Source organism: Pseudoliparis swirei, chromosome 7 (genome assembly GCF_029220125.1).
Source record: "Pseudoliparis swirei isolate HS2019 ecotype Mariana Trench chromosome 7, NWPU_hadal_v1, whole genome shotgun sequence".
Lineage (NCBI taxonomy): Eukaryota > Metazoa > Chordata > Actinopteri > Perciformes > Liparidae > Pseudoliparis > Pseudoliparis swirei.
Genome location: NC_079394.1, coordinates 18,169,401 through 18,191,170, shown reverse-complemented (window position 1 = coordinate 18,191,170; position 21,770 = coordinate 18,169,401). Strand labels below are relative to the sequence as shown.

At 43.7% G+C, this 21,770-nt stretch overlaps 1 protein-coding gene across 3 annotated transcripts; it reads right to left on the bottom strand.

The window, feature by feature from the left end:
- Positions 1-500: 500 nt before the first annotated feature.
- limk2 (LIM domain kinase 2) lies at positions 501-21,448 on the bottom strand. 3 transcript variants are annotated; one of them, XM_056418614.1, is made up of 16 exons: positions 21,260-21,448; positions 20,942-21,038; positions 16,273-16,408; positions 6,748-6,857; positions 6,182-6,367; positions 5,954-6,059; positions 5,085-5,299; positions 4,790-4,976; positions 4,595-4,681; positions 4,227-4,358; positions 3,696-3,752; positions 3,507-3,572; positions 2,991-3,165; positions 2,846-2,901; positions 2,395-2,552; positions 501-1,901 (listed from the first exon to the last, which is right to left on the bottom strand). In XM_056418614.1, exons 1-16 carry the CDS (start codon positions 21,273-21,275, stop codon positions 1,688-1,690), a joined length of 1,998 nt encoding a protein of 665 aa, XP_056274589.1. In that variant the 5' UTR covers positions 21,276-21,448; the 3' UTR covers positions 501-1,687. The 3 variants fall into 3 exon arrangements, with proteins under 3 accessions (XP_056274589.1, XP_056274587.1, XP_056274588.1); XM_056418612.1 differs by having other exon boundaries at positions 4,595-4,976; XM_056418613.1 differs by having other exon boundaries at positions 4,595-4,976; positions 20,942-21,032.
- Between the last annotated feature and the right edge of the window lie 322 nt (positions 21,449-21,770).

Below are 21,770 nucleotides of genomic sequence, written 5' to 3'. Positions count from 1 at the left end.
CATTCTTAGACATACTTCAGTCATTGGAGTCAGTTGAGAAAGAAAGCAAGAAGTACAAGACAAAGATTTGAAGATGCTTGTAACTCATCAAAACAGCAAAAAAACAAAACCGTTAAAGTTTGGATGTTATGTTATTTAGTGACCGACACATACACTTTGATAGTGACCCACTTTTGATTTCTTTCTGATTAATTGATGACCCGCAGCTCTAATTCCAGGTGCTAAAAGCAGCAGATAAACAATCATTGATAATCGTTTTAAAATTGCAAGTCATGATTTTAAAAAAAGTATTTAAACTCTTCATTAAGCCTAATATCATTCAATAATAATTCAAAGTTATATCGCTTTTACTCTACAAAATGTGAAAACAGGAAAATGCATGTTACCAAAGTGAAGTCTTAGGTCCGTTTGTCTGACCAGCAGTCAAAGATGTAATAAATGTCCAGTATGTTATGAAACTGAAAAAAGCAATACATCCTGTTCTTAAGAAGATTAACCAGTTCATGTTCTGATCTTTTTATTTTGCATTTCCATCAAGGACAACAAAAAACTTTTGTCTAAGTGAAGTCAGAGGTAAATCAGTAAATTCCATGAAAGATAAATTAAAAAATGATTTCAGTTTGTAATTGTTTGTGGAAAAGAAAACCCACTTCCTTCATCCGTTACTACAAATGATTTAACTCTGATCCTCAATCGGATCCGGATTCTGACGACACTTATCAACACCTTTACTGACCCGCAACATTGAAGAATGACATGAACAAAAGTACTTGAAGGTTTATTTATGAAACACTACAGTGATATAAATAATAGTGGTTAGAACTCATCGTCCGTACCTTATGATGATAGAGAAAAAGGGATAAGCCTCCAAAGATGACAAAATGTCTCAAAATCTACAAATCTAGAAAATGGCATTTAATTAGAGGCATGATATGTACATATTTATATACATCGCTTAAGAAAACCAAAATCTGGTTATTTTGTATAAAGCAACTTCTTATGGTCAAATTGTGTGAGAGTGACTGTCTGACAATTATTAATAACAGCCCCTACCTTCTGCCCAGTTTTACTTTTATTTAATATCCATCAGGTGTTTGATAGAAACTTTGAACGAAATGTCAGCATGGCAAAAAGTTAATTCATCATTCGTCTAGAAAGTACAGAAGCATACTTATAACCATCTCGTCAAAAATTGTATCAGCGGCGTTTAGACAGAAAACTAAATCCTAAAATATTAGTTTACTTGGACCCGCCAGTCAGCCAGACTGAAGCGCCTCGCTCTGCTGCTGAAGGGAAGTCGTCTGGTTGAGAAGGACGGAGCAGTCCACTCCACAACTAAACCACCGTCACGTCAGACTCATCGAATCTAATTAAGGAGTTTGTCTTTTGTCGGGGAAAGGACCAAAGAAGGTTACATATTGTCTTTAAGCACCGTAAACATTAGTAAAACCCTGTGTGTGTGTGTGTTGAATTAATTAGTAAACACTGGTCCTTTTGAAATGCGTCTTTCCACCCCTGTTGCAGTTTACCGGCACTCTTTAGAGTCACGGTGCCACACAAGGAGATTGGTCCAACTACCACAGGTCATCCAGTTCTAAAATGGTTCGGCTTGAACGCAATTTCCCTCTTTTTCTCGTCCACAGTATTAGTGCAGCAGTTCAGAGGGGTCAAAGATGACCCCCCGGTTCTAGGTACCGCCGTCTGTCGTGCTGGATGAGTCTGGAGGGGCTGCTGTCGGGGTTGGGGACTGAGTTGTGCTCTGGGATGGAGAGCTGTCCTTCGCCATGTAGAGGCGATTCGCACTCTGGTCAAGTTCATCCAGCTCGGCTGGCAAGGGGATCCCCAGCTCCTGGTTGAGGGACAGCGCTTCAATCCAGTCCTCCAGCTTCTGGAAAGCTGGGCTGGGGGGAGGAGGAGGAGGAGGAGGAAAGAGCACAGAGGGGTTTGAGCCTAACGCTGGACTTACAAGGCTGAGAGAAAACATGAGGAAGCAATCTGGCAGCAGAGGCGTAGCCCAGTGCAGGCAGGTCAACATGGCATCTGTTTTTAGCCGTTGTTTTCTCCCACTGCTTCTACACACCCTTGAGATCAATTAACCCAACACATGTTTTTTGTCCAACGTTTTAAGAGTTTGTTTACATAGGGATTCCAGTGGTCTTGTGGTCGTTTCTAACTGGCTCGATAATATCTGTCCAGGAGAAGAGGACACACTTCTCATGCAGCCATTTGAGTGAGTGATGAATACTATTATTCCCAATATATTAAAAAAATCTTGAAATTGGGTCATATCATTTGATTTTGTCCTGCTGAAGCTATCAAGAAGCAGTGCTGTACCACGGCTTATAAGAAGGAAAGTGAAAGCCTTCATCCGACGCAATCAGAGCAGGTGCTCACCGGTTGTCTGGGGTGAGGTCACAGCAGGCCACAGTCAGGGGAAAGAAAGCTGGAGGACAGTCTTCAGGGAGAAACTGCTCCACGAACTTGCCAACATTCAGGCCGAAGTCCAGAGTCCTGGGCAGGCACTCTGGATCTGCATAGACTTTTCCAATGATCTGGATCACAACACAGGAGGAGAAGGTAAGCTAATACGCAAACAAGTAGACAAACCATCAGTACAGGCACGACACGTTTCATTCAGCCCATGAACTTCACATGACGTCCTAGAATATCTGAACAATGCAATTAGATCTGTGGAGACTTGAAGGTTGCTTGGCAATGTTTTGGCATGGGTGTGTTGACATGGTCTAATAATACAGCTGTGATGAGAGCCAGGGTTTTAGAATTAAGTAGCATTGCAACCAAAAGCGAGGCTGTCATCAGGAAATCAAAGCAGCAAAGTTCTCACCTCACAGAGTACGATCCCAAAGGAGAAAATGTCCACCTTCTCGTCATAGCGTTTACCTGAAACAACGGCAAAGGATGGAGTAAATGCACGGACCAAACGATCTTCTGCAAATCAAGTCGGTGATACATTTCTGTGAGCGGCTCACCATTTAGCATCTCTGGAGCCATCCAGTAAGGGTTTCCCACGACAGTGTAGCGCTTCTTTCGGTCGATGCTCCTGAACACCCTCTCCTTATTGGTTGGTTTTTCAGGTAGAGGCTGAACTTTGTCCTCTAGGATGAGTCGGGACAGTCCAAAGTCAGCAACCACCACGGTGTTGTCCTGTTGACGGATGGGGCTTAATGGTGACATTTAAACTATTTATTTATGCAACTATACATTATTAACTCTGTACATGAACATTCAGCACGAAAGAAGCACATTTGTCTTCTCATCACTTCTCGCCAAAGTCAAAGCAACTTCACTCACGAGTAGAAAAGCTGATACCTCGTTTCTATTTAGATTATAAATGCTCTTGTTCAGTTTTCTCAGAAAATCACAGGGCTGGGAACTTCGTTCACTCACAACTGGATGCACGCCAACATTTACTCCGTTCCCACCCTTTAATCTTCTTGTTCGGATGTTGTGATGTGTAACGGCTGGTAAGATGCCATGTCACCTACCATTTTAACCAGGCAGTTGTGAGAGTTGAGGTCTCTGTGTATGATGCTCATTGAGTGAAGGTAGGCCTGAAACAAAAGGAGGCGAAGAGGGTAGAATTCACGTCGTAGTTCAGCCCCGCTCACACATCTCTAATCCATGGCGGCCAGAGATTCCACTAATAGTAATGTCTTCCCAAGAGGCCGACTCACCATGCCAGAAGCGATGCTCTTTGCAAAGCTCACCCTTTGCTCCCATGGAAATGGATCCTGTTAGTCCCGAGTAAAGACAAAGAAAAAACAAGAATGAGCAATGAATAGAAGATGCCCCAGAGGCCATAATGCATAACAGAGGTACAACACAATGATTGTGCAGCACAGTAGAGACAGGAAAACAATATGTAACGGGAACAGTGAACAAGATTAACCCTACACATTGGCCCTCCTCCACATGCTGTGTACAAGTAAATCACTGCTTCTCCTCATCTGGCCGTGCACTTAGCATAACTGCCTAAGTCAGCTGTGGGAGGAGGGGAGCAAAGCTCTTTAAATTTCACCTGGAAACACTTTATCCAACTTTTCTCATTGCACGCCTTGGCCATTAGAGAGCGGAGAGCCCCCCATTAGTGCAGAGTTCCCTTCAGGCCAGCCCCCTCCCACACAGTCAGAGTTGCACAGGGCTCTGTCTGTGGCCACTGAGGGGTGACGTGTGCTCTACTGGGAGAGAGGAAGAGGTCAACTCACCGTGTCTCTGATGAAATCTTTCAGGGTTCCTCCCTCAATATACTCGGTTATCAAATTGAGCCGCTTGTCCTTGTAGAGCACGCCGATGAACTTCAGCACGTGGGGGTGCTCGAGGCATCGCATCACTTTGACCTGAAGATTAGGCAGAAGCAGTTAAAAAACAAGTTAAACATTACGATAGCAAGTTTATAATCCAACCAGTCTTCAGATATGTAATCATGAATAAAAAACATGAAGACATAAGACAGAGGCAAAACCCTCACAAAAAGGAGGTAAAGGCAGTATTTGAGGGCACATCTGACATGCTTTTAGTTGGCTGTAGGATAAATGACTGAGGAAGCGCAGAGCTCCTGCTGCACGTTACCAACCTCCTTCAGGAAAGTCTTCTGGGTCTCTTCATCACAACGGATCAGCTCCTTCATCACCATCACTTCTCCTGTGGCTTTAAGGGTCACCTGTTGGTGGGAGAAAGCAACCTTTGCATGACTTGAAGCCCATCGCACGAGGACCCTAAAAAAGTCACAAAGTAAGATAAATACAAAGATAAGAAGTTGGAGGCTGACTTTTATAGCCTGCCCGAAGAAGCCTTTTCCTAAGATCTCTCCGTGGATGAGGTCATGCGGCCGGAAGATGCGATGAGAGCAGCTACTGGAGGATCTCAAGGATTCAGAGCGGCCGATGTCTCGGGTAATGAAAGGCATCTCTTTAGGAGAATTTGGCCCTGGTGACTGACATGTGCTGTTACTGCGCCTGGAAGAGAGAGAATATGGTGAGTTAAAAATGACAAAAATAATGTACTCCTCTCATGTTTATTACAGACCTGTGTAAGCTGTGTGGGTTTTGGCTGCTCCAACATACCTCAAAGACCTCCTCTTCAATGTGCCGTCATCAACCACATCAGTTCTCTCCAGGACCGCGTTGGGGGGCGAGGACAGATGCAGGCGGGCCGTGGCTGGGACTCCCAGACGGGCTCTTGGCGATCCCAGTCTGAGGCGGTCTAAACGCTGCCTCACTGGGTCATACTCCATAAGGAGCTGCAGCGTGTGACTGGTGTGGTGGATAAGATCATCCACCTGAAAAAGAAAAAAAAAAGAGTTAGAGTTGAGGGTTTTCTGGTGAACCTGTATGATTTCATGCGGATTCCGACAGAGTGGCACCGATGACGAGCATCAAGAATGACTCGATAGAAATAAACTTGTCATTGATGTCGATTATTTATAAAGGAGGTATTAAACCATATTTCATAACCAGTTAGAAGTTCCTCACATCAACTTTAATGCTCGATATAAAGCAATTGTATTCTGGTTTACTCCTGTAAACACTGAACATTATGACTAAGGCATAATTTACTGCAGGACTGTTGTATTAGATTACAATACATTTAGCTAAGTCCAACTGAGCAGAGGAGTTGGATCAGTTTATAGGACTTGACCTTGAATCACATCAGACAAAAACAAATTAAAATGCATAACTTCATGACAGCAAATGTAATGCAACCTAATGAGAAACTAAGTGCAGTCATACCACACACGTCCTCTGTCAGCTGAAGAATGTATTAATGATGGAGGAATGTAAGGAATGTCAAAGAATTTAATTTCCCTTTGTTGGAAATTGCACTCAAGGAATGGACTTGCCCTAATGGCGACACTTAATTAGCTTCCTTTGACTCATTTCAGACCACATCCAACTTCATGAGTATCAGAGATGCGAGTGAGGAATAAACCCACCTCCTCCTGCATCATTGTCCCCACAGGAAGGCCATTGATCTCCAGGATCCTGTCCCCAACGTGGATGGCATTTCGGACCTCTGGACTAATGAGCATCCCTCTGACTCTGGAACAACACAGTACCAACATCTATGTGAGCATCAGCAATACAGGGGGTGCAAACATGGTGAAAGAGAGAACACACACACACACACACACGCACACACGCACACACCGGGTCCCACTTACTCTTTGACTTGAACACTCGCTGAGCCGCTGTCGTCCCTCAGCACCGTGACGGAGAAGCCCCTCTTGCCGTTGGCTGCAGAGGGCATCGAGATGAGGGTCACGGTGTGCGGCAGGGAGTCGATCACGGAGTCGTGGGAGCACTTTTCCAACATGGGTGTAAGAACCACCTGCTTGTAGCACTTTCCACTGCACACGACAGAAAACAAAGAGATGGAGCGCCGCATGTGTGGATATGTGCTTGTTGTTAAGTTGCTCTCTCTACTTATTAACACTGGCTGAACATTAAGGTGAATAATAAACTCACATGTTAACTACAACGCCCTTCATATAAGAGTGAAGACAGTGAGGCGGTCAATGTGCATGAAAATTAAATATCATTCATGCCTCAAGAATATGCCTACTATGACAAGCACAAACTATGAAAAGGATATTGTGTCTACGTTCAGTAACTTCTTTACGATATAATTACAGTGTCGTTCAAAGGATGTTAACCCACAACAATAAATGCCAGCTGCTTTGTTCTATATTGCAAAAAAGCTTTGGAGAGGAATGTGCAGGTGTCTTACCAGTAGAGTTTGGATCTCTCGACCAAGGCGTAGGTATCCCTGTCCTCAATCACCACCCTGCAGCTCAGACACACAAAGCACTCGGGGTGGTACTTGTGCTCTCCGGCCACCTGCAACCACAAACAAATTGGGCTGATCTTCAAGACGCCTGCGTGAAAAGAAGCAATGTGCGGACGACGAGCTGCAGTCTTGTTCTGCATTGCTCAGGGAGATGTGCCGAGAGTTGCTCCTCCCACTGCGAGCGGTGACGCAGGCGTAACACCTGCTTCACTCTCACACTGTCTGGCATCTGATATGATGTCACCTCTCTGCGGGTCTGAGCCACTCGTCTCACTTAGATGCACGGCTCCGCGCTATCGAAGCTCAGACAGCTATGCTAGTTAGCCCGCCCTCTCCCGTAGTCGGCGCGGAGCTACAGTCAGCTGTTAGCTGTTCTCCGGCGGTAACCGTGCAGCCGGATGGCTGGGTAACTGTTCGCAGGAGTAGTAAGTCTACACAGAAGCCCGCCAGCACCAACCACTTCACGTTCGAACCAGTTTTCCTGCTCAGCGACACACCCGCTGAGGAACACACCCTGGTTATCGGGAGCACTCTAGTCAGGAACGTCAAAATAGCGAAGCCACGGACCAGAGTCGGTGTTCCGGGGCCAGAGCGGCGCGGCGGGAGTCTTGTTTGAAGCTGCTGGCTAAGGATAAGCGGAGATACAGTCAGATTGTACACGCTGGTGGTGGTGGACGCCCGAGCCCGCCGGTCGGAAGTCACTAAAATTAATGTGGAATCGGTGTGTGCTTATGCCAAGACGTTGTCGGACACCGTAATTTTCTCTGGCCCTCTCCCAAATTTGCAGACAGACGAATTGTATAGCCGAATGTCGCCTTTCAACCGCTGGCTGTCGAGGTGGTGCCCAGCGAATAATGTGGGCTCGTAGACAACTGGAAGACTTTCTGGGGAAAACCTGATCTGATGAGGAGGCGGCATTCATCCCACGGGAGGCGTGGGAGCGCTGCCTCATTTCTGCGAATATGACCAAGTTGATCACCGGACTTAATCTATGACAACCCAGGGTTCAGATCAGGAACCGGGAGCAGAGTTGTAGTTTAACACCCTTCTCTGCTCTTCCATTCGAGCAGTTACCCACCCTTGACTTTAGAGTAGAGACTGTGTCTGTCCCACGGCCACTTCAATTAAATAAATCAAAAGTAAGCAGAAGAGGAGTCGTACACAATAACCTTATACAAGTTAACACAATTATTTCAGCAGTGCAACAAAATAGGTCTATTAAATGTGGTCTCCTAAATATTCGATCTCTGTCATCTAAAGCTGTGTTACTGAATGATTTAATATCAGATAATCACATTGATTTATGTTGCCTAACTGAAACCTGGCTGAGCCATGAAGAATATGTCTGCCTGAATGAATCGACTCTCCAAGTCATATTAATACTCACATTCCTCGAGGCACCGGTCGAGGAGGTGGAGTAGCAGCCATCTTTGAATCGAGCCTATTAATTAATCCTCAACCAAAATTACACTACACCTCATTTGAAAGCCTTGTTCTTAGTCTTTCACATCCAACCTGGAAAACACTACAGCCAATTCGATTTGTGATTCTGTACCGCCACCAGGTCCATATTCAGAGTTTATATCTGAATTCTCAGAATTTATATCAAGTTTGGTTCTTAAAACCGATAAAGTTATTATTGTTGGAGATTTTAATATCCATGTGGATGTTGATAATGATTGCCTTAGTGCTGCATTCATCTCCTTGTTGGACTCGATTGGCTTCTGTCAGAGAGTACAGAAACCCACTCACAGCTTTGGCCACACGCTTGATCTTGTTCTTACTTATGGCGTTGACATTGAGCATTTGAACGCCTTCCCACAGAATCCTCTTCTGTCAGACCACAACCTCATAACTTTTGAATTTATACTACCGGTGTACTCCGTTAGTCAAAAGTTTCTACACTAGATGTCTAACTGATAGTGCTGTAGCTAAATTTAAAGAAGCGATTCCTTCTGTATTTGATTCGATACCACGCCTCAATATAACAGAGGACTCCTGGTCTAACTTTAGTCCGTCCCAGATTGATCATCTTGTTGACAGTGCCATAGGCTCTCTGAGAATGACACTGACTCGATAGCCCTCTGAAGAAGAAGACAGTGAGGAAGAGGAGGTTTGCTCCTGGTATAACCCTCAGACCCGCAAACTGAAGCAACGTCAAGCTTGAACGCATATGGCTCAACTAATCTAAGAATCTCGCTTAGTTTGGCGAGATAGTCTTAAAACATATAAGAAGGTCCTCCGTAATGCCAGAGCAGCCTATTACTCATCAATAATAGAAAAAAAAAACAACCCCAGGTTTCTCTTCAGCACTGTAGCCAGGCTGACAGAGAGTCACAGCTCTGTGGAGCCGAGCATTCCTATAAACCAGGGGTGCTCAATGCTCGTCGATCGATAGCGCCACACAGCAGCAGCACGTCATTTCTGTTTGTTTGCGCGCATCGGGGAGCAAAGAAAAGTCATCTTCTCCGCGCGGTAGGTGAGCACACTTACTAGCACCCCAACAACTCTTCGGTGAGCACTTACTAGCACCCCCCTTGACTTGGTCACATAATAAGTAGCTCGCATGCTGAAAAAGTGTGAGCACCCCTGCTATAAACCTTAGTGGTAATGACTTTATGAACTTCTTTAATGAAAAGATTTTAACTATTAGGGACAAGATTAATAATCTCTTGCCCATAACCAGTGCCAATCTGTCCTCAAGTGGAATGGCCTTGGAAACCGCTGTATGCCCTGGTGTATATTTGGAGGGATTTTCTCCTATCAACCGTGACCAATTATTTTCAACGGTTTCTACTTCGAACACGTCTACCTGTCTCTTGGACCCCATCCCGACGAGGCTGCTTAAAGACGTTTTGCCTTTAATTGGCGGCTCTCTATTAGATATTATCAATGTGTCTCTGCTAACAGGCCACACTACACTCCTTCAAGGTGGCTGTTATTAAACCTCTCCTGAAGAAGCCCACTCTGGATCCAGAGGTATTGGCTAACTACAGACCGATCTCTAACCTCCTTCCTCTCCAAGATCCTTGAGAAAGTGGTCGCAAATCAGTTGTGCGACTTTCTACATCATAATAGTTTATTTGAGAAATTTCAATCAGGATTTAGAAAACACCACAGCACCGAGACGGCACTGGTGAAAATTACAAATGACCTCTTAATGGCAGCAGATAAAGGACTCCTCTGTCCTGGTCTTGTTAGACCTTAGTGCTGCATTCGACACCATTGACCATGACATCCTGTTACAGAGACTGGAGCAGTCGATTGGCATTTCAGGCACGGCACTAATTTGGTTTAAATCCTATTTATCAGATCGATCTCAGTTTGTATTTGTAACGATGACCTCGATAACCACCAACGTTAATCACGGAGTTCCACAAGGTTCTGTGCTTGGACCAATTTTATTTACCTTATACATGCTTCCTTTGGGCAATATTATCAGGAAACACTCCATAAACTTTCATTGTTATGCAGATGACACTCAACTATATTTATCGATAAAACCAGAGGAGAGCAACCAACTCTGTAAAATTCAAGCATGTCTTAAAGACATAAAACATGGATGACCTGCAACTTCTTGATGTTAAACTCAGACAAAACCAAGTAATTTTAATCGGCCCTGAGCACCTCAGAGATCAATTATCTGGTGATGTGGATTCTGTAGACGGCATTGCCCTGGCATCCAACACCACTGTAAAGAATCTTGGCGTTATCTTTGATCGACTTGTCCTTTAACTCCCACGTAGCAAATCTCAAGGACTGCATTCTTTCATCTACGTAATATTTCAAAAATCAGGCACATCTTGTCTCAAAAGATGCAGAAAAATTGGTTCCGCGTTCGTTACTTGAGACTGGATTACTGCAACTCCTTATTAGCAGGCTGCTCTAATAAATCTCTTAGGTCCCTCCAGTTGATCCAGAATGCTGCAGCTCGTGTTCTCACTAAAACTAAGAAAAGAGATCACATCACTCCTGCACTAGCTGCTCTGCACTGGCTCCCAGTAAAATCAAGAATCACTTTTAAAATTCTTCTTAACCTACAAAGCCTTGATTGGTGATGCTCCATCATATCTTAAGGAGCTTGTCGTACCATATTGCCCCACTAGAGAGCTACGCTCACTAAATGCGGGACTACTTGTAGTTCCTAGAGTCTTAAAAGTAGAATGGGAGCCAGAGCCTTTAGTTATCAAGCTCCTCTTTATGGAACCAGCTTCCGATATCAGTCCGGGAGCCAGACACAGTCACCTCGCTTAAGAGTAGACATAAGACCTCCCTCTTTGACAGAGCTTATAGTTAGGGCTGAATCAGGTTTGCCCTGGTCCAGCCTTGATATGCTGCTATAGGCTTATAGCTGCCGGGGACGTTTTAGGATGCACTGAGTACCTATCTCCTCTTTTTCTCTCCTTAAGGATGAATTTTCATCTCTCAATCACGTTACTAACTCTGCTTTCTCCCGAAGTCCTTTTGACTTCACGTCTCATGGGGTCATCGGACCCTATGAGACGGCATAGATCCCATCTGCCTGATGGACTGCCTGGGTCGTGGAATTCCTGCTCTGACTACGCCACTGTCCTGTTGAGACTCCCCACTGTTGAGACTCCGCCCCCTCCTCCCCACCGCCATTTGTCTGATGGATCGTAGGTCTCCATCGTGGAATATGCCTACTATGAACTATTCATACACTCTGTCATATTCATTGAATGTATTTTAACTCTAAATCTGTCCTTCTGTACACATTACATCTATTGCATCTGTCCATCCTAGGAGAGGGATCCTCCTCTGTTGCTCTCCTGCAGGTTTCTTCCTTTTCCCCTGAAGGGTTATTTGGGAGTTTTTCCTGGTCCGATGTGAGGTTTTGGGGCAGGGATGTCTATGTGTACAGATTGTAAAGCACTCCGAGACAAATTTGTAATTTGTGAAATTGGGCTATACAAATAAACTGAATTGAATTGAACTTTCAACCCCCTGAATCATCACAACCGTGGGATTCCTCTCATTAAGGACGCCCGATTTCCCTTTTCGGAAATGTAAGTCACACGTTTTACGTCACTCGCTCTCGTGCAAGATGAGATGATGCGTGTCCGCCATTCAGCAAACCGGTACTTTAATCATACCTCAGCACAGACTGTCGATTTCAGGTTTAGTTATGAGATCAAAGTGTTAAGACTCAGTTTAGCGACACACATGTGGCTCAGGGGAAAGTCTGTAGAGAGAGAGGCAGATAAAAAATATTTACTTTGACAGAATACCAGCAAAACTTTCTTCATTATGAAATACTAACAAAAAAAAACCTTCCTGTAATACAGTATGTGCGGTTAGTGTACAAGAAATTCACATATTTAACCATTTCTTCATGAAAAGATAACATCCGTGCACTATTGGATCTTAATCAAACATTTAGAATAGTTCATGAAGCAGTTTCTGAACCATTTCATAACTTATGTTCCATGTTTCCTGCTATGGGCACCTCTTGCAATTAGGGCTGCAACAACGAATCGATAAAATCGATAAAAATCGATTATTAAAATAGTTGGCAACGAATTTCATTATCGATTCGTTGTGTCGCGCGATTATTACGGCGCTCAATAAATCACGGAGTATAAACAAAGTTGATTTGAGCGCAGAGCCGCGCAGGAGAAACAAGAGCGGAGTGGAGGAAGAGGAGAGACGGAACGCTGCGTTGTGAGAGCCAATCAGCGCTGAGCTGCTCCTCTGTTGATGAATCTAATTGGCTGCTGCTGCTCACGTGGCGCTGGATGCGGAAGTCATTCACGTAGTCGGAGACATTCACGGAGCTAAGTGCGCCTCCGGGTGACGTCATGAACCCAGACACCAGGGCGCTACATGTCACGACGTGTGTGGCATTTCCACAAGAGTATAACGTAGAAAACGTGGTTATTTATTCCGTGGCGGAGAGCGGAAAATATTTTTCCACGGAGAAAGGCAACGGGGATAAGCCACGACGCCACTCGCTCTGTGCGCTGCGTTGCGCGTGCAGACATCATTTAACGGAGCGGAGCAGCGCGTGAGCTCTGATCGGGCACTCTTTTAATGAAGTATCGATACTAAAAATATGCTAAATCACATCGTGTTTAACGTACAGGTACTTTGTTAGTATCGCTACATCGTGCAGCGTGACAGCAGCAGATGTAGCGGACTAACATTCAAGCTAACCTAACTTCCCAAACGCTGTGGACATCTGAACGCTGATTGGCCGAGACGCGATACGTCCCATCAAAGATGTTTTATTGCGAAGAGCACCACTTCACATTTTTTTCCGCGTCTCACTGCAATCTCAACGGCAGCGGGCCAGGTGAAAATAATAATAAATCGTAACGCGTCTCTGATATTGTTCAGGGGGCCACATGGGGACCACTGCTCAGGAGAGGAGAGCTGTCAGTCTGTTTGTGACGGTTCATCACCATGGTGACCAGTGGGTCTCCAGGACCTTTCCATGACTTTAAACCAAATTTCCATGATTAAACATGTTGTGAAAACTCTGTCTATACGTGACAAAGTGAGAAGATGTAGTATTTAAACTAACAATGACATTTCCAAAGCATACCGTATGTATACCGTGTAAATTAAAATGTGAATAAAACAAATTTTCATTACTTTTCCAAATATTTTGGGATTTTATTTTTTTCAATTACTTTTCTAGGCCTGCTAATAGCCATTTAAAAATTCCATGACTTTTCCAGGTTTTCCATGACCGTACGGACCCTGTTTTGAATAAAGGGTTGAGTTTTTTTGTTTTTTTATCCGATTAATCGATTAATCGATAAAATAATCAACCGATTAATCGATTATCAAAATAATCATTAGTTGCAGCCCTACTTGCAATGGGATCACACATACTTCCGGAGCTTTACTCGGACCACGGCGATCTTCATTTTGATCGTCCATTGAAGTTTTGACGCGCCGACTCGTCGAAAACAATACACTGTGGTGGCTGGTGAATATTGAAAAGTTTTGAGTGTTCTTTATTTGTCACTATTCTGGTGTGAATACACAACACACTCAAAACCTGTTTAACATTAGCATGTAGTATATATAAGCCCATTTAAAGTTAAAACCAATATTATTTACCACATTAGCCACAGCTCGGAGTCAGTGAGTCAGTGATGGGAAAGGCTGTTGCTACATAGAGCTGTCAGCCAAATAACTGCGACATATCAGGAGTCTGTCTGTCCCACCCTGCCTGTAAGGCAGCAGCAGAGCCACCGACCAGTCACAACCTGCTCGGGCTTCATTGGCAGGACAAACGGAGCCAGACTAGATCAAAGTGAAGAACAATTACGGGCCATGTTGGAGAGGAAGAAACTGGACTGCAGATAAATTGATTTAATGCTTATCAAAAACAATTTTGTACAATATAACTACTCTCTTCAAACAATCAATAAACCAACCAATAATCAAAACCAGGAGAAAAAACAATGGTGTTCTGGACTTGGATGCCTATCCAGCAGCAGCCGCTCTGCAGGACCCTCCTCTGCTCACGGCCCACAAAGATTCTCTTCCAAATCCACTCTGCCAAAAACACTTGGCTTCACCGGCTGATGAAGCAGGAGGCCAATACTAAATGGAGGAGTCCATTGTGTGTGTTGCTCGGTGGAAAAAAGAAAAACTTCAGTCTGGCTCCATGTTAGACAAGTAAACTTGTTTGTGACCGGCAGGAGCTGCTATCACCTGAATGTCTTTTGACTGGGTTCATTTAATAAGAGACGGTACACATTCATAAAAACATTTCAGTAAATGTGCCAGAGTTAGCCAAGAGGCTATTTTTCATCTGTAGTCCGAAGTCATGCATCAACTTGGTGATATTAACTCAAAACACCCACCAGTGTCTCTGGTGCCAGATTGGATTCATACCGTTTGAATCCACCTTGGCTCGGAGCATGGTCAGTACACCGTGGCACCAAGGTGCATTGGCCTCGACATCTAAAGGAATCCCAATTTCCCCATTCCCAGTTTCTTTAACCCTTGTGTTGCCTTAGGGTCAATTTGACCCGAATCAATATTACACCCTTGTGTCGCTTTAGGATTAATTTGACCCCATTCAATGTTTAATGTCGGTGTTCTTTCGGTAGTCAACAAACAAACATAAAGTGCCTCACACTTAAACTTGGAAAACAATATTAATTCTAATAATTTTCTGGAGGTTTTAATTGCTGGCGTCAAATTGAACCCAAAGGGTAAAATATGTTAGTAAATATAAAGGTAACAGGAGGGTGAAACATTGAATCGGGTCAAAATGACCCTAAGGCGACAAGAGGGTTAAATATTTAATCGGGTCAAAATGACCCTAAGGTAACAGGAGGGTTAAAAAACTTCAGAAATATATATACTTATCAATCAAGCTATACATTTGGAGGGAAGAATGTCCGTTCTCCCTCTCTCCCTCTCCCCCCCCCCCCCATTTCCAGTCCGCCGCTACACCGTCAAACAAAGGCAAAAATGTAACAAAAAAATAGCCTTCTTAAAAGTTACAAAGTGTTGTTTCAACAAGAGACACTTGCCGTATGAAGACTCATGAGTACACATAACGACATGAGGGGTGCACTGTGGGGAACATGTACAGAGCCACCTCCCCCACAGAGGACTGAACACGAGGCGCTCCACAAGCCGCTCATGTTCTAGCGTCTTCCCACTAGATCCTCTGCGTACTCTGGGAAGTGAACTGTGCTTTTTTATGTTAGTAATAAACTGATACACAGAGAGCATCGACACGCTCCGTTGGCATTATTAAGTAGAGGAGAAAATGGTTGGCAATTGTTGTTACACAATCACGGCAAGGCAGACCGTGAAGCCCGGCAATCACATGGAGCAACTGACCAATACCTTTGAGCCAGACTTTATTAGACCGAAGCCTCATGCAATCACAAACCAGCAAACGCCAACAGCCTGGAAGCTTGTCATGCTCATCACATACCAGAAGAAGAAAAAACAAACAAAAGGAAAGTGCATCGACACTTGTGGTATTTTTAGATTTGTAAACACCAATAGGGGAAGTATTAGCATGTCACATTAGCATTAAAAGAGTATTTCATCAATTTAGCTTCACACTTTAATAAAGTTGGAAGACTGATGACAAACTAACGCTAATACTCTAACATATATTTAAGAAACACTGATTGTTTAGACCCTCTTATGGGTAGTGTCTACTACCCTGCTCCTCCACTTCCCTTCATAGCGTCTTTTTGTCCTCATGTGCTGGTCATAACCCATGTCTTTCATACGCCACACCCTCAGCAGTTTGAATCTTAAACTTTTAGTTATGAATACGTAGCCAAAAAAAGTAACACAATAAATTGTAGAACGGTTTTCCCAGGCTGCGTAGCACGTTGACGTGTAAGATCAGTTCCCTTTAATCTCAACTGAAGTTGAAAATGACGTTAATTGTCATTTGGTCTGATGTTTTGGAATGAGTCAGACTTTGGCAAAAGAAACGTGCAGCGGACTCACCATGGTAGGTCCAGTCATGAGGAGGGAGCAGCCATGGCAGAGCTCTCCAAACTTCTCCCAGTAGTGCTTGCGACAGTACAGCTGGGCTTCCTTCTCATAGTACCAGTTAGTCAGGTGGTCACAGCACACAGAACACCTGGGAGGTCAAGCAGAACGAGCCCTGGTCACGTGTGCACAGAACAGAGGAGATGAACAGAAGAATGAAGAGACGAAGGCTTTTCCCAACTGTGAAGCAATCATCTTCAAGGGGATACGGCTTGAAGATGAAGCATTTAGACCCTCACTAAACAATGTCATCTTTTTTTAAAATCATTCTCAAAACCCATTGCTCATATTACATACCATTGAATGATGTACAATAGTAAATAAGAGCTCGTGTGGCAACCACAAATTACATTTAACTGAGGTTGCACAAGAATATTAGCTGGGGGCATGTTCCTACCTTTCTGAGTTTAACAAGGTGAAGCATACAGTGAATATCTTGTTCTTGAGATGTGCTGGGTCTTGCATGTGTGCCGTTAATACTGCAGTATTATCATGCGAGAAAAAAACAAGACTTTCAAAAAAGGAGAATCGTGCGAGCATTTATGGACGTAGGGTTGGTTTGTTTGTTAGCCTCTGCACACGACCGACAAGGCAGCCAAATGCTTTGCTGATTTCCAGAACTTTAACAGGATCCAGTTGTTTGAGGGACAATTGCACTCCCACTTTGACAACAACCCGATGCCCAGTAAAGGCTGAAACAATGTCTACAGGGGCAAAGCCTTCAGATCAGCATGTTGTTTATTGCAAAGTTTTTTCTTGGAGTTACTTAAACTTCTCAGTGTGCATTTTCTTATCTAGGTCAATGTCAATAAAAACAAAAGCATCCTGATAGCTTTGGGGGTTAAGAGTGAAGAATAAATATAAGGAAGATCCTGAGGTCAATCAGGGACAGCGATCACATGATGAATATCAATCTGTTTGCACTCATCTCGAGTCACTATCTACTGTCAACTCTAATTAAAAAAGGTACACTTCCACACACACACAAAGATAACAGTTAAAAAGGGTAAATATTAAGACTGTCACTAAATCCCACTTCATAGCACAACAATACTGATTGATCCAGGCTGTTACCAGAAAAGAAACTGAGCCAATTAAGCGGACATTTTTGGCTGCTATTCGGGGAAAAAATGTTCTGCGTGAAGAATGCCGACGTTGCCCGCAGACTGGAGAGCACCTCGAAGCTCCGAGCGCTGCTTGAACACAGGCGATGCAAAATGGTGGCAGGCGGTTCGACTGCCAGAACACAATGAAGGATGAGCTGCTCGGTCAGAGATTAGGTTGCTGGAATGTTTGCAGGCCTGTTTTGTTGTGCTATAGCTGCATTAGGACCTTTTGATTTTCACCCTGGCTTGTAGATAATTGAAGAGAAGATACTTATGAGACTTTAAGTTAAGAAGTCAAATGAATCACAATACTGTCACAGGATTAATTTCTCTGGAACAAAACCAAAACAGTAGGTGTGATGCAATACACAGGTTGCATTCGGGAGTGCCTACAATAACGAACTTTCAGCCGACACTGCACGGAGTTCCTGATTAACAACTTTGATCTAATTCAGGGCTATGATTTTATCCAAAATGATAGCGAGAGCCCTGCTGGTGGTTTGGTCTTTCCAGAAAACGCTCTCTGAATGCTCACATACTTGGTATATGATGGCATCAAGTACATCATGTCTCATGCGAGTATGGAAGATGAAGTCAGGAATATAACTGAGTGGGAATGTGTTTTTTAATGCATTTCAATCATTTCGGTGCAGTGCTGGTTGCAGTTCTCAACTGAAGCTCGTGCATCTCGTTGCAGGTAAAGTCGAACCAGGCTTATTGGCTTTTGCACAGACTCCAGATAGCTCACCGGTCTTCTGGCATCAGTTAAAAAGGAGCCATCTTACAGAGGGAAGATAACATGGCTGTGTCTATTGTGGAGATCATAGTGTGGAGAGGGGGAGCACGAGTTGCCTTTATTACATCAAGTGGCATCCATGTTAATGCCCTCATACCAAATAGAGGACATAAACAGGCTGTTCTTCTGAGGTCAACTCAAATTAAGAGTGAACACAGGTTCAGTGTAATAATGACGTCAGCCTGATTGGTCACACGATGACATGATGCGGGGAAGCAGAGCTGAAGGTTTGCCGAGGTTAACGTTGCATGAGTAATGGTAGCTGTGCTGCTGTGGCCACAGCTGCTATAAAGGCCACTCATACGATTTGTGTTTATCTGAGTTGGAAAGATGTCAAACCTTCAAATAAGACCCAAGATCATTGAAATAATATATTAAGCTTTGTGGAATTCTACAAAACAGCACAACCTGACCGGGAGTGTGGTTTTAGACATTACCTTCTCTCAGATTCATTATTATATGTATCGACACCAGTTGAAAAGTAAAAATAAAAATTCTAAAAACATGCGTTTGCAGTGATTTAGAAGCCGAGTTGCCATGACAGTCCGTCTGCTGGACAGCACTGGCAGGTTTAGACAGTACATTGGTCACAATTGTTTAACATGCAAATCTAAAGATTCCAGATCAAGAAACATTGAATGTTATGAAATGTATGATGGCAGAAATATTGTTCGTCCATTTCCAACTCTCAAATACTGCCATTGGTATCTGCCTCAAACATCCATCAAGCTACAGCAAACACAACAGTGGTAGGGTCAGTCTTATGAGTGGGGTGTATGACATTCAGTATCTGTGCCGGTGTGGCAGTAAAAACTAAAACGTCCACCCTGCCCCCCTTGCTCCAAATAAAAAGCATTCCTTGACAAAAGCAGCTGATAAACTATCATTATTGCCCATTGTGTCCCCATGATAAATCAAGATAAAGTGATATATGGGTGGTTATAAAAACACCTGACTTCCCTCTAGAAGCTCAGGTGTTTTTTCAATGAACACAATGGTCCTGCCTGCACAAACACTACAAAGTCAACACTACTCATTTCCTTAAATCCACATTTCTGCTGGAGTGTATTCCTTTGTTGGAGTATGAAGTGGAGATAGAGGGACTTCAAATGGCGGCATTGAAGACCTGACGAGGACGTGTTTCACTTATAATGAGACTTATCTGTGGGTGGGTGACTGTTGTGCTCCAAAAGTTCTCCACAACAACAACCTCTTAGTGGACACTGACAATTGCTTCTCCGTTCATATCACAAGGACAGCGTGTCATTGGTGTTATAGGTGCATCCCGTGTCAAAGTAACCTCTGCTTTCAATCAGCATATCCTGATGATGTTTAAGACAAAGAAAGAAAAGTTCCATATCTGTGCATTTGAACAGCTAAATCCACCAACGGTTTTAGTTTTTTGCTTTTGACTATCAGACTAGCGTCATTGTAAATGTATGTCGAACTTATAAATAAATAAATGTTTTTGTTCTGTACTGCATCAAATTGAAGGAAACGCAGGTCATATGGTGGCACCAAAAGAGGCAATACCATAAAAAAAGTTTCTTAAAATATATGTGGATTCTGTTTTTGTTCACACAAATGTGTCATGTTTTTATAATGTCATGTTCTAGTGCAGAAGATAAATGACAATAGATCAAAAGGACTTAATACCACCCAATCCTAAACATATGAAACACAATACTATTGTTGTGGCCAAGTATGATGATAATATCTGCAGCTCTATAGAAGTATCCAGCTTTCTTTGGAAAAAACCCCAAAGGACTCTGCAGTCAGAGTCTGAGACAGAGGAATCACATCTCTGAATCGCCGTCTAGGAATGCGGCGCACAGCCGAGTGGAGCATGCAGTTACCTATAGGCCTCAATAACACTGCCAGGTTTACTGGAACAAGGCTGACGTCAGCGTGGAAGAATGTAACACAAGGTGGAGGCACATGGAGGGTAGAGTGGCAGCATGTGGACAATAGACAAGAGGGGCACCACATTAAAAAAGGACATTTTGGCTGTAAAATTCTTTACGGTCTTTAAGCACACTTGTGAGCAGTGATTACAGTGTAATTGCTGTTGGGTTTTTAAAACTACAGCACATTTAGATGGCTGACAAGACTGCAGTCTGGCTTTCACCCCACACATCACAATATCTAATCTCTTTTAGTTTTTAATGGTGTGTGACTGAAGACGTTTCAGAGATAACTCACTGTGCCAGTGACCTGTGCAAATCAGAGAACTCACATGAGCTCAAAAATCATTAAGCCTCAGAGCAGGAGTCAGAGATCAAAGAGGACAAAGTCCTCCAGGTTAGTTGGACCTTTTCACTGACCGGTCTGTAGTCAACAACCTGGACTGTCCCCATGCAGAGGTTACTCAGCCGTGACAGTAGCAGCAATGCACATCCTACACGTATTGTGTGCAGAGGGTCACAACACAATGGTGAATTGTTAAAAACAGATCTGTGAGGCCCATGTTGAGGCTGCACGACAGAAGCTTCTGGTGTTATCCACAAGGCCATTTGTAAGTACACCCATACAGAGAGAGAAGCCAGCATGTTTACCCACAAAGGGGGGAAAACAACTTTAAAAAGTTGTCCATATCCATGTAAACTGTCCCTTCTTCTTTCTATGAAAACAAAACGCTCATCAGACTGCGCCTAACAAGAGTGAGCTTGTTACAGGGAGTAGACGTGCAGGCGTGTTTAAGATCATGGACTGGAAAACTTACTGAAAGCAGGCGTTGTGCCAGGTGTCCTGGAGGACTTTGGTGTGAAACGAGTCTTGGATTTCTCCTCCACATCCCGCACAGTAACTCGTATCTGTTCCTTTGAGAAAAGACACATTATTCACATGAACATGTAACTAGTTACATTGTTTAAAAACAAAAGATCCAGCTGTGTATTGGGAGAAGAGGGAGTAAACAACAGGTATGTTCGACGTTGCACTGAAACGCTGCACACGAATGAGCGTTAAACGTGAAAAAAGACCGCAATATTCAGATAAACGGAGGCGATGTGTCATCGGTATCAAAGGAGGTATCGCTCACCTTCTGGTTCCTCCATCTAGCAAACCGAGTGTCGTCGAAATTAAAATCCTTTCACGCGCTGCTCATGCTGAAGCAGGAGAGCTGGACCAACCAGGACTCTCGACTCTCAACTCCTCGGGAAAAGAAACACACACAATTCCCTTTAATTCTCCGCAGTAGAAGTAGTATACGTCCACTCCTACCGAACCAGCCTGCTTCCTTGCCGCTGGCAGGATAACTGACGTAATGCAGTCTTCACATTCCTGTACGGAAAGCGAAAGGGCTCAACTGCAGCACCTGGAAGCAGGACGAATTAAACTGAGGTTCAGACCCGAACTGGAAAAGAGCAGCAGTGGCGCCATCTACTGCTCGCCTCTGAAGGTCCTACCAGCACATTCAAATATGTGCTGTCTTGGCATATATTATTTGTTTTGAGTAGTGTGGCAGAGGTAATCAATATTGTGTTCTCTTCACCTCCGTTAATTTCCTTTAATATCTGTATTCTGTATGCATTTTACTTTTTACTTTAACA

Excerpts from the sequence above, each read along its gene's own strand:
- limk2 (XM_056418612.1), bottom strand. Across the intron at positions 6,858-16,272 it reads TCATGACTGGACCTACCATG|GTGGCCGGAGAGCACAAGTA; the intron begins GTGAGTCCGCTG and ends TTGTGGTTGCAG. Across the intron at positions 3,573-3,695 it reads AGAGCATCGCTTCTGGCATG|GCCTACCTTCACTCAATGAG; the intron begins GTGAGTCGGCCT and ends CTTTTGTTTCAG.